The 12229-nt window shown below is 46.3% G+C and overlaps 1 protein-coding gene across 1 annotated transcript in view; it reads right to left on the bottom strand.

Moving 5' to 3' along the window:
• Positions 1-12229, bottom strand: part of PARP1 (poly(ADP-ribose) polymerase 1) — a 37824-nt gene that overhangs the window by 20438 nt on the left and 5157 nt on the right. Inside the window, exons 2-6 of the mRNA XM_083734030.1 lie at positions 7344-7506; positions 6807-6922; positions 5518-5732; positions 2606-2702; positions 1346-1462 (exon numbers count right to left, since the gene is read on the bottom strand). Of these exons, the coding sequence (XP_083590156.1) occupies positions 1346-1462; positions 2606-2702; positions 5518-5732; positions 6807-6922; positions 7344-7506 (708 nt within the window). The remainder of the gene's footprint in view (positions 1-1345; positions 1463-2605; positions 2703-5517; positions 5733-6806; positions 6923-7343; positions 7507-12229) is intronic.

Below are 12229 nucleotides of genomic sequence, written 5' to 3'. Positions count from 1 at the left end.
GACGATGATGATAACGAACAAGCATAATGATCATCTGGCGTATTCTATTTGGTCTTTTTGAAACTCTGCTATCTTAAAACTGACAACATGACAGGCACCTCAGAGGGCAGGAGATTGAACCAGTGGTTGGAAATTGTAATGAAGCAGTTTTTGGTTAAACATTAAAAGTAAATTCCCAACGAGCTGTTCAGCAGTAGAACAGAGTGCTTCAGGACGCGGTGGGCTCTCCTTTGCTGGAAATATTTAAGCAGAGGCTGGACAGTCATATCAGGGACAGCGAGGCTGATTCCTACATGGCAGGCCTTGGACTAAGCTGTGGGCTAGAAGAGGTGACCTCCTAGCTCCCTTCCAGCTCTACAAATGTTTCCAGCTACCCAGAGAACACATAGTCACAAGAGCATTTTGACCATTTCCAATTTGTCCGCCCTCAGAAGAAGAATCAATGGCAGTAGAACTTCGACTTACGTACGATTCCAGTTACGACCTTCAGTAGGTGTTTTGACTTATGAACTTTCCTCTAGATATGAACAGAGGCCTTGCCAGCAGCCTGGAGCTTGCCTGGCCGGCTACGGGGCAGCGCTGGGGCCTCTGCCGCCAGGGAGAAGGCCCCCATCCCACCCCCAAAGCTGTGGAAGAGGTGCCGCCTGCAAGAGGGCACACTGCAGCCCCACCGAGAAACTAACCTGAGAAAGTCCAGAGAAGAACCTGGCCTGGCAAGGAAAAAAAGTGACCCTGGCCAAAGTGAATCAGCTCTTTACTGACCCTTGCCCCACCCCCCAGCTTGTAGCCAGGTAAGCCCGCCCATCCTCAGTGCACGTAAGGGGGAAAAAAGTTAAATTTTTCATCTACAATACTGTCTTATTTATTTTATAGTGGAGTACATTGATTATTGCCTTCATTTTATGGATCTATGGTCTCGTTAGACAGTAAAATCCGTGTTAAATTGCTGTTTTAGGGAGTGTTTTTCATCGTCTAGAATGGATCAATTCACTTTTCCATTATTTTCTATGGAAAAGTGTGCCTCTGCTTATGTACGTTTCTAGTTATGACTGGACCGCCGGAACGGATTATGGTTGTAAGTAGAGGTTCCACTGTACTGAATATCTCCTCTCTCAATTTTATCTTGTGAGCCACCCCAAGTTCTTCAGTTGAAGGGCAACAAAATTAACACTTCCCTACATGCGGACGCAAACCACATTCTTCTTGAAGCTATTAAGAGTAGGGCTTTCCCTCCATAAAGGTTTCACTTTGCCATCATTTACCTAAATGTAATTAACGTGCAAGGAGTGTTAATAAAGAGAAGCACATAGTCAAAATGTCATCTACACGAGAGCATCCAACTCACAGCGGATTCCCCAGAAGGAATGTCCTGCTTGTTGGCTTTCAGGAGCTCTTTCAGGTCGTTGGTGGAACAAGATTTCTTCAATTCGTCTTTGATGTTCCAAATCAATTCCGTCTGTTCCTGTAGAAGAGAACAGTACAGGTAAAAAAAGATTTATTTCTTAATGGAACTATTAAAGTGCAGTACAGTGGAACCTTGGGTTACAAACGCTTCAGGTTACAAACACTTTGGGTTACAAACTCCGCTAACCCGGAAGTAGTACCTCGGGTTGAGAACTTTGCCCCAGGATGAGAATGGAAATGGTGCGCTGGCAGTGCAGCGGCAACGGGAGGCCCCATTAGCGAAAGCACGCCTTAGGTTAAGAACGGACCTCTGGAACGAATTAAGTTCGTAACCCGAGGTACCACTGCACATGCTAGACACATGGCAAGGAACATTGCAGGGGGAAAAGGGGGTGCCCCATGTTGGAAGTGTAACAGCAGAGATCATTCAGTTTGCATCCTAACGGTTAATTCTGTTGTTAGCAAGTCAGCTAACAAAGGAGTGGAGGTTAGGGCTGGGCGGTATCAGCTTTTCAACACTGCGGTATATCGCCAGCCAAGCATTGCGGTCTGGCGATATACCACGATGTTAAAAAAAACAAGCTGCATTGGCTTCAGCTTGCGAGGCGCCAGAGGAAATTGCCCCAGCTCTCACCGTGGGAGCTGAGGCGGTTTCACCCCAGTGCCTAGGGGACTGGGACAAGTCAGCTTCTTTGTACAGCTCATCTGGGGGCAGGAGGGCTCCCCATCCCCAGCAGAGCCATCCCCAGTGCTCCCCCCGCTTGTGTGGGAGCCAGCGTCCGACTGGGGGATCCTCAGCTGAGCAGTTTAAAGAGGCAGAGGAAGGAACAAACTGTATTGATGCCTCACCAATGCAGCTTTTTTCTCACTCTGTGCAGTATGAGGCCAGAGTGGGATGGTGGTTTCACTCAGGAATATATTGCTGGGTGAAACCACCACCGTTCCTGAGTCTCCTGGTTTGTTTATGAGGTGCAGCCAATGTTTGTTTTTGGCTTACTGACTGTGATCTGCTTGGAGCAAATCTTGCATATATGCTTGGATTCTAAACCGCTTTGGGATAGAGGCAATGCAGAAAGGACAATCTCTGCTTTTATTCCATACGTCCACACTGCTTTTGAATTCCCCCATAGAAGGTAGTTCAGGAGTGTTTAGTCAGTGAGAAGCAAACTAAGAAACAAAGAGAAGTCACTGAGAAACGCACCTTCAGCAACTTCTCCTGTTTAGACTGTTTTTCTTTCTCCTTTTTTGGTTTCTTTTTTGAGACCACGTTGGCATCCACCTCATCTCCTTTTCTCTTCCTGGAGGAGAAAGAAAACTCACGTCAGTAGTTACTCAAAAGTTAGCCCATCAGCTCCATTTACTAGTTCTTGGGCAGCACCAGTTTATGATGCAGTGGCGTCGCAACGGGGGGGGGGCAGGGGGGGCGTAATGCCCTGGGTTCCATGTCTGCAGGGGTGACAAGTCGCAGCCGCATGTGGAGGAGGATCCTCCATTCACGGCTGCAGCAGCAAGCAGAGGATTCCTGGTGCCAAACCGCTAAGTACAGCGCATGTGTGGCGTAGCACGCATGCGCTGCACGTAGCGACACTGCACATGCGCTGTATAGTGCTGCTCCAGCGCCGGACGGTGCCAGGATCCTCCGTTCGCAGCTGGAGCGGCGACAAACTGCTATACAGCGCATGTGCGGCGGCGCTATGTACGGCACATGCATTGTACATAGTGATGCTGCACATGCGCCCTACGTAGCGACGCCCGCCCCGGGTGTCACGACGTCTTCCTTCGCCCGTTATGATGGACTGTATATTTGGCATAGGCTTTCCACTTCCTTTCTTTGCAGTTTTTACACGTATCTGTGAGATCTGTTTCAAGTATCCCCATCATCAAAATGCAAATCACGAAACTGAAAAGTGCCCAGAAATGGTTTAGCACTTTGAGATACATTGAGCTAAATGGAAAATTGGTTAAATGTTGTTAACTGAAAACACCACACCAGATCACAGAAACATTGAATTGTAGAGAATTTCCTCTTCTCTTTGTTCCTGTGCTGGGGGGGCCCTCCCTTTCCTACTTTGAGCTTAGAGATTGGTCAAGTGCTTGGGCCTTCTGTCTCCAGTCCCAGATTGCAGTCCTAGAACACCTTGCAACCAGCTTTCTGAACAAAGAAAGCCCATCTTACCTACCCCTTCCTCAAAGCATTAGCTGAATGGCCATTTAAAAGGTATCTTTCTCCTCAGCTATCTTGATGCTCTACAGCAGGGATGGGGAAAGTGCAGCATTCCAGATGCTGTTGGACTCACTCTCCCTTCAGGCCCAGCCAAGGCGGTCAATTTTCAGGGATGATGGGAGTTATAGACTAACGACATCTGGAGAGTCTTAGGTTCCCCACTTAATACCAATGGCACTAAGACTGCAGCCTCTTTCCCACTACTGAAATCAAAGCATTTCCCTTGATCATTTTCACCACACTCTTGCCAAAAGGTCATGAGGTCTTCTCGCCCTACCTGGAGACAATGGGAATGAACAGGGACCTTCTGTATGCAAAGCAGATGCCCTATGACTCAACCTCTGGTCCCTTCCCCTAGAAATGAAAAGGAAGCGACTGAACTGCGCCACAATGCCTTGTTTGGTCTTTGGGTGCAAGGTCTGCTTATTAAATGAGAAAGCTTCTTGAAAGTCCAGCCATTTTTGAAGACCTGGATATGTCTCTGCTGCATGTGAACTTTTTACATGACTGCATGTACAGAAACCAAGAATCTAAGTGATTTCAAACTGGCAACACGATGACAAAGCGAAGTTATTTTCCACCATGATTCTAGCACCGTTCTGTGCTTCTGTAGTAACTTGGCAAGCAAACGCAAATATTTCATTATGGAAGGGGTGCAGGAGCATTAATGAAAAATTATCTCCTTTGAAAATGGAAGTAAAAGCCCCCCCCCCCACCCCGGAAGCTTTTGCATAGTCAAAGCCTCCACGATTAGGCTCAGTTGCCAGAGCAAATCATTTATCCAGCTTCAGTTTCCTATGCTGCTCTGGGTGTGAGGCAAAGCAGCAGCCTCAAAATAGACACGGGAAGAAAGCATGCAAATCTGATCCCTTGGTTGCAAGCAATAGCTGACGAGTGTAAACATGGCATAGAAGTGACTTTCCTAAGAGGGCCTGGGTGCTTTGTCTGGCTCACAATACCATCCAAATGTTGAAGTAAGGCTTGTATATATATTTCATGAGCTGCAGAGTCCTAAACAGCCTCAGCTAGAAGTTGGGCATTTAGAGTTTGTCCACACTTCCACTTCTCCCGTGCCTAGAAAGCAAGGATGTGAGTGGTTTTCTGCTTGCCCCATGCTTTCTAGGCATGAATCCGAGAGGTCTTCTATTTGTCCCACAGCTTTCCCTGGAAAACCCAACTCTTTAACACTGAATCAGAGGAAATGGGGAAAAATCCCAGTCGACATTTGCTCCACTTCCATGGCAGAGATCGGGTTTCCCCAGGGGAAAGAGAGGGACGAAAGGAAATCTGGATTAGCAACCAAGTGCTGTTTCTCAAACTTGGATCCTCAGCTGGACAACAACTCCCATCAACACTAGCCAGCAGCACCAGTGGTGAGGGATGATGGGATTTGAAGTCCAACAATGTTAGGGACCCAAGTTTGAGAAACACCGGTCCCACGTTGTGCAAGTCTATCTTATGTTTGGAGGCACTCCCACTGTACCAGAGGAGACCCTGTTAAGGGCTTCACACGAGCAACCATTGCAGCTTAGTCAAGACACCTTACTCCCTGTGCCATTGGGGCAGCACAATGGGCAGCCTGTTATCTGTGACTATGAAGTGCCACCTTGCTGATGAGCAGTCCAGCAGGACCAGGTAACTCCATGAACCAAGAAGGTCAAACGACAGGACTTCAGTCTGAGCAACTTGTCTCGCAAGGAAGGTTAAGACTAGCCAAGCCCCCTCCCTGAGCTGTCTCTTGGCAGCTCTCTGAACACCCTCCCTCCGGGGAGTGGAAAACTGAAGAAAGACCTTTTAAAGTTTCTGGCATTACTGTGCCTGACTCACAATTGCCTGAGCTACTGCTGCGTCAACAGAAACCCTGCCTTCTTTTGGCATACTCAACATACCCTTCATTCTTCACTGCAGGCAGCTGCTTTTTCAGAGTCTCTTTATCTTCAGCATTCAGGAGCCCAAAGCCTAACAGCTGAGAGGCACTAAAAGAGGCAAGAAACCCCAGATCTGCTCTGCGGCTGACGAAACAGGCTGGGTGGTACCAGTTGTCTATCATCCCCAACTGGGGCTTTTCGGGATGCACCATTTTCTTTGAAATCCTGATTTGACCCTGCAGGAGAGAGTGGGAGAAGGGAGGGCGGATTAAATAAATGAGTGAGACCATACAACTGTCTGTGTTACTGGCTTCACGTAAGCCAAACTATGGCTTGCTGTGAACAAGCAAGCATGCTGGAACCCCCTTCATTCCTCCCCCAGTCCTGATACTGCCACATTGGGGACTCAGCTATACAGCTGCAAATAAAATGTTTTGTGTTGTACAGTGCAATATACAAATGTTGCCCATTTGGTGTGATGGCAACAGTGAGCTATGGCAATTTCAATGTATTCCCCCCCCCCAAAAAAAAATTCTTTTAAAAACGAATTTTCACAGCGATTTTTATTTGTGTGTAGATTCCATCTAGTGCTAGTTTGTCTTGCTTGAAACAAACCATGAGCTGCGAAACTGGCCAGGATGTTCTCTCCCGGCGCCAGCATGCTTGCATGTTCGCAGTAAGCCATAGTTCGACTTACCACTATGTGCAAAAAGGCCAGAGAATTTTTATACACAAATTCACACTATAGTGGCTATGTCAGCTCTTATACCAAACATGTGAGCTCTACAAGATTGTAAAAGGTTGCATGAGTTACTGACAGAAGGTTGAGGAAAAATATGTACCATTGAAAGACAATAATGAAGCATTTTGGAGAGAGAAATCTCATTAACCCCCCCCCCACATTAATTAAATTAATCAGTGCCTCTAATTCATACAGAAAGGTCCACAACTACAGATTATGCTCTGAAAGGAGACAATTTTTGCCAATTCCCCCTTTAGCCCCCAGCCACATTATTCTAGAGAATTTCTCAACCCTCCACAGTACAGGAAGATTGGAACCTGCTTTATTTAGAGTGAGATCATTAGTCCATCCAGCTCAGTAATGCCTACACTGGCTGGCAGCAGCTCTTCATGGTTTCAGACTTGGGACATTCCCAGCTCTACTTGGAGACGCCGGGACTGAACTTGGGACCTTCTGCAAGCAAATCAGATGCTCAGAGACCGAGCTACGGCCCTTCCCGAAAAGGATTTATACATTACGAGTGCTATAACTCATATTACAGAGACATAGAATTGCACACCTATTTTACCTTTTCTATCTTCTGATCACAGCCTTTGCAGGTACTTCTGTTGGACTTTGCATATTCTGCGGCAAAATCGTTTAAACTTTTATCACTTTTGCCACCTCCTTCTTGGTCACCTTTGCCTGGAAAACAAACAATATACATATATACATATCTTTATTAGATAAATTTCCAGCATTTCCCTGCATGGACCTCCGGGTAGTGATCATGGTTTAAATCTAACCCTGCAGCCCCATCTATGCCTGAAAAAAGAGAGAGGCCAAACTGCAGCTAGTCAATCCCCATTTGCATGGGGATAAAGATTCCAGGTGGTGAGAGCAAAAACCATTTCTTCCAGTCCTCAAGCTGAAAACTTGCAAATGTCCATGGCAACTACATGGGAGGCGGATTCTTATTTACAGCCGGTCTCCTTGCATCCAGGACACCTTCCATGCGTCTGAAGCAGCAAGTAGCCTGGGAACCCAAATCGCCCAAAGCTGCTTGATATCTGGGCTCATACAGTAAGCGGCTATCTCTTTCGAGCGTCACTAAACATTTGCCTACCTGTTCCGGCGCCACCACTTTCTATGGACTTCTTGATTTTCTCCTGATCTTCCCAACGCAGTTCCGAGAAGCCAACCACGTCGGTGTGGGACACCAGTCGAGCCCGCTTCCAGAAACAGGAGAAGTGGTGCCAGTGGGGTACTTTGCCATCAAACATGGGGGACTAAGAGGAAAAGAATGGCAAGAATAAGAAAAGGAGAGGAAGAAACTCAAATATGAACATGGCTATCCCATTTGGTGTGTGGGTGGGTGGAGGAACCCAATGAAATTCTGGCCCAGCTTATAATGTATTTTATAACCTCACCCCCTACCACAGCATCACCCCTCCATCCTTCATCATTTTACCAAAGCACTGCAGAGGCTGTTTAGTTACTATCCTGGCCACAGCTACACTTTAAAGCAGTATTATGCAACTTTAAACTGCCATGGCTTGCCCCCAAAGAACCCTAGGAACTGTAGTCTGTTAAGGGTGCTGATAGTTGTTAGGAGACCCCCATTCTGCTCACAGAACTACATTTCCCAGAGTTCCCTAGGAAGAGGGACTGATTGTTAAACCACTCCAGGAATTCTTAATTTAAACTCATTTTTAGTCTTATTGGAGCGAGTCCCCTTCTATGGTACATAAGAGGCTACAGTAATTAGGTGGCATAAAAATGGTCAAAATAAATATTGAATTAAATTAAACATTCTCCACAATTCAATCTTACTTTTAGGTCTGGGAACAGGTGGATAAAAGGTGGCAGTAAGAGGTTAATGCATTTCAGGGTATTCAAAAAAATGGCATAGGCTTGGGAGATGGGTGCAGACATGTTGAAGCTCTCAGGTATCAAGAACACAGATTAGAGCAGAGTAACTGGAGTCAGAAATATGCCGTGCATGACCAGAATTAAGTTCAAAACCAAAAAAAGAAGAAGCCGGAAGCCCTATGAAATACCCTGTCTTCTACTGACGCCCTTGAAATGCTTCACACAGGAATGTAATCTCATTTAGCTGATAAATGACTCCAGACAGCAGATGCTAGGGTTTTTTTCATGAAGTGCCTGAAGTATTGTGAACGGCAGAGCAGAACGTAGCGTAACCTCCCATCATTATTACCAAGTAATCCTAAACGCTCTAAAAGCTGAAACGTGAGCAGCGGCCTCTTCAGAACGTTAAATGTCCTCAGGTAAAGGCTCACAAAGCAGGCAGAACCTCTCGTGCTTCAAGGCCCTACTCCAATGCAACAAGGTTGAGTTGAAACTGACACCCCACTCAATACCATTCTGATGCAAACTCACTCGGGGCCCCAGAAATTGTAATAGGTGGTTGGGGAGACCCACCTGTCAGTCACCAAACGTCACAGGACAACCTCAAAGACGTGCAGTCAGTCCCAATCGGCTGAACGGTATTTTCTGAAAGCAGAGCCTCCCAATAGGCTCACAGGCCTCCCCAGTTTCCCAATGGGGAACTCCCTAGTGTAGCTGATCCCAGTGGGGTTTACTGTCAGAGAGACCCACTTGCAAAGGAACAAATCAGGGATACACACGAAGCTCCCAATTATAGTCATGCCTCTTGTTACGTTTGCTTCAGGTTGTGCGTTTTCAGGTTGTGTCCTGCGGCGACCCGGAAGTACCGGAAAGTGTTACTTCCGGGTTTCGCTGCTCATGCATGTGCAGACGCGAATCGCGACCCATGCACACGCAGACGTGGGTTGCGTTCTGCTCCTGTTGCGAACGGGGCTCCGTCTTTTGTGACCACGTCCTTACTTACGAAGCCAGGTGTGCGCAGTTTGGGGAAATCACCTCATGGGTCCATAATTTATAATGCATGTCATTTTTATTGTACATCTATTTTTCTAATTTGAATGCGTATCAGCGACATTTTGGAGCTGTGTTAGAAGCTCAGATATATCTATAAGCTAATAGCCAAATGGCACCTTAAAGCTAGGTTGTGGTCACCACAATGGGGTGTCTAGGCACCTTTCCCCCCCAATGAAAATTACTACTACTATTATTAATTTCTATACCGCTTTATATTTCAAAGAAAAAAAATCTCAAAGCAGTTTATAACACATTAAAACATCAAATAAAACAATATGGAATAAAACCAATTCAAGCATCAAGGAAAATATTTCAGATCCTTCTCTAAGTGACTTTTTGCCTTCCCCATAATGATTTAACTACTTAATTTACATAGCTGTCCCACAGCAGAAGTACTCTAGGAAGTCAGTGTGGTGTGGTGGCGAAGAGTGTGGGACCAGAACCTGAGAAATCAGGATTCAAATCCCCACTCAGACATGAACCTCACTGGGTGACCCTGGGCCAGGCTCTTAACCTACCTCACAGGGTCATTAACTGAGGAGGGGGGATAAACCATGTACTCCTTGGAGGAAAAGCTGGGATATAAATGCAACAAATAAGCTCTTCTGCTTAAGAAAACTGGAGGGGCCAGCCAGATGGAGATGTCTGTCGCCAACCTGGGATCCAGAGATCTCCACATGGTTGCAATTGGACCTGCACCAATTGCAAAATGTGCCTGGCACCTGGGGAGTTTCAAACACTGTTTTGGAGTATCGGTTACACAGGAACATAGGAAGCTTCCTCATAAGTCAGACCATTGATCTGACTAGAGCTCAACACTGTATGGCAGGGCACATTCCTAAACATACCTGGAGATGCCTTCTAAATGCAATGAGCTATAGTTCTTCCTCATATAAATAAATGAATAACATAGGGTTATAAGAAGGTGTCTTATACTGAGACAGACACTTGGTCCATTTAACTTGGTCCATTTACACTGACTGGCAGTGGTTCCTCAGGATTTCAGGATTCTTGGGAGATGCCAGGAATTGAAACTTAGACCTTCATTATTCAAAGAAGATGCTCTAACAATGAACAATGCAAATTGAACACTAAGAGTTTTTTCCAACATTTGTCATATTCAGAGCAGGCCACCTGAAATTAATAGACATGACTGACTGACTTACATCCATTACTTTCAACAGGTCTACTCTCCGAGTAAAAGTTTTACTACCTAATTCTGAGTAATTCTCTTTTCTCCCTAGCTTGTTTGTTTCTGAATAGATGAAATTGGTTACCAATGCCTTCCTCATACCAGTGTTCCCAGGAAGCTACCAGTTCTGACTGTTGCATATCCTACACGACAACTGCAATATGGAAAAAGGAGGAAATGCTGCTGTGCAAACAAATGAGGATGGCTGCTCAATGTTATCAGGAAACACCCTCCAACTCTTATAGTGGATGTTTTCCTGACCTAAGCTATTACTCACTAATGGCTAATGATCTTGGCAAAGAAAATGCTGTCCATCTCTCACAAAAGCAACAAAGCCCTTACTGATAACACCGGAAGTCTCTTAAAAGGGAGGGGTGGGGAATGTGTAACCAAGTCATTTCAATACAACAGTTGTAAAATACTTCTAATTACAAGCTACTGCAGTTATAGGGCTGCAAGATTGCAGGGGGGCAAGGGCAGAATCCAAAATTATCTCCTGAACTGAGAGCCAACATATGCTCTCACTGGAGGAAGATGAACGATGCAGGTTTTGCCAATGCCCCTTCCTGCTGCTGCCCCAGGGCCACCTCCCACATTATTCTAGAGCATGGGTAGGCAAACTAAGGCCCGGGGGACAGATCTGGCTCAATTGCCTTCTAAATCCGGCCCAAAGGACAGTCCAGGAACCAGCGTGTTTCTACATGAGTAGAATGCATCCTTTTATTTAAAATGCATCTCTGGGTTATTTGTGGGGCATAGGAATTCATTCATATATATATACATATAGTAAAGATAAAGGTAAAGGTACCCCTGCCCGTACGGGCCAGTCTTGACAGACTCTGGGGTTGTGCGCCCATCTCACTTAAGAGGCCAGGGGCCAGCGCTGTCCGGAGACACTTCCGGGTCACGTGGCCAGCGTGACATCGCTGCTCTGGCGAGCCAGAGCCGCACACGGAAACGCTGTTTACCTTCCCGCTGGTAAGCGGTCCCTATTTATCTACCTGCACCCGGAGGTGCTTTCGAACTGCTAGGTTGGCAGGCGCTGGGGACCGAGCAGCGGGAGCGCACCCCGCCGTAGGGATTCGAACCGCCGACCTTTCGATCGGCAAGTCCTAGGCGCTGAGGCTTTAACCCACAGCGCCACCTGGGCCCCTCATATATACATATACATATACATATACATATACATATACATATACATATACATATATATATATATATATATATATATATATATATATATATTCAAAATATAGTCCAGCACCCCACAGGGTCTGAGGGACAGTGGACCAGCCCCTGCTGAAAAAGTTTGCTGACCCCTGTTCTAGAGAGCCCTTAACCTTTTGGAATAACTACACAGGGACCGGAAGGAGGGAAGGAGGAATTGGACCAAAGAACCCAAAACGCTTCCTCAGTGAGAGAACTGTGTGAGTGGAGCTCTGCTCATGGGAATTTTGGATTCAACCCTGTATCTTCAGCTACACTGATTTTTCTGCTGTGGAAACCCAGACCTGCCTTGCAACTGCACACTGCAGAGGATTCTGGGTCATATTCTAGGCCTTAGAATCCAAGGCAAATCTATTCAGATCATGGTAATACAGTGGTGCCTCGCAAGACAAAAATAATCCGTTCCGCGAGTCTCTTCGTCTAGCGGTTTTTTGTCTTGCGAAGCAACCCTATTAGCGGCTTAGCGCTATTAGCGGCTTAGCGGCTATTAAAGGGCTTAGCGGCTTAGAAAAAGGGGGGGGAGCGAAAAAAACGCAAGACTCGCAAGACATTTTCGTCTTGCGAAGCAAACCCATAGGGAAATTCGTCTTGCGAAGCCCATCGAAAAACGGAAAACCCTTTCGTTCTAGCGGGTTTTTCGTCTTGCGAGGCATTCGTCTTGCGGGGCA

This window comes from Podarcis gaigeae, assembly GCF_964106915.1.
Source record: "Podarcis gaigeae genome assembly, chromosome: 3".
Classification (NCBI taxonomy): Eukaryota; Metazoa; Chordata; class Lepidosauria; order Squamata; family Lacertidae; genus Podarcis; species Podarcis gaigeae.
The sequence above is the reverse complement of the archived record's forward strand: the minus strand, read 5'-3'. Positions and strand labels throughout refer to the sequence as shown.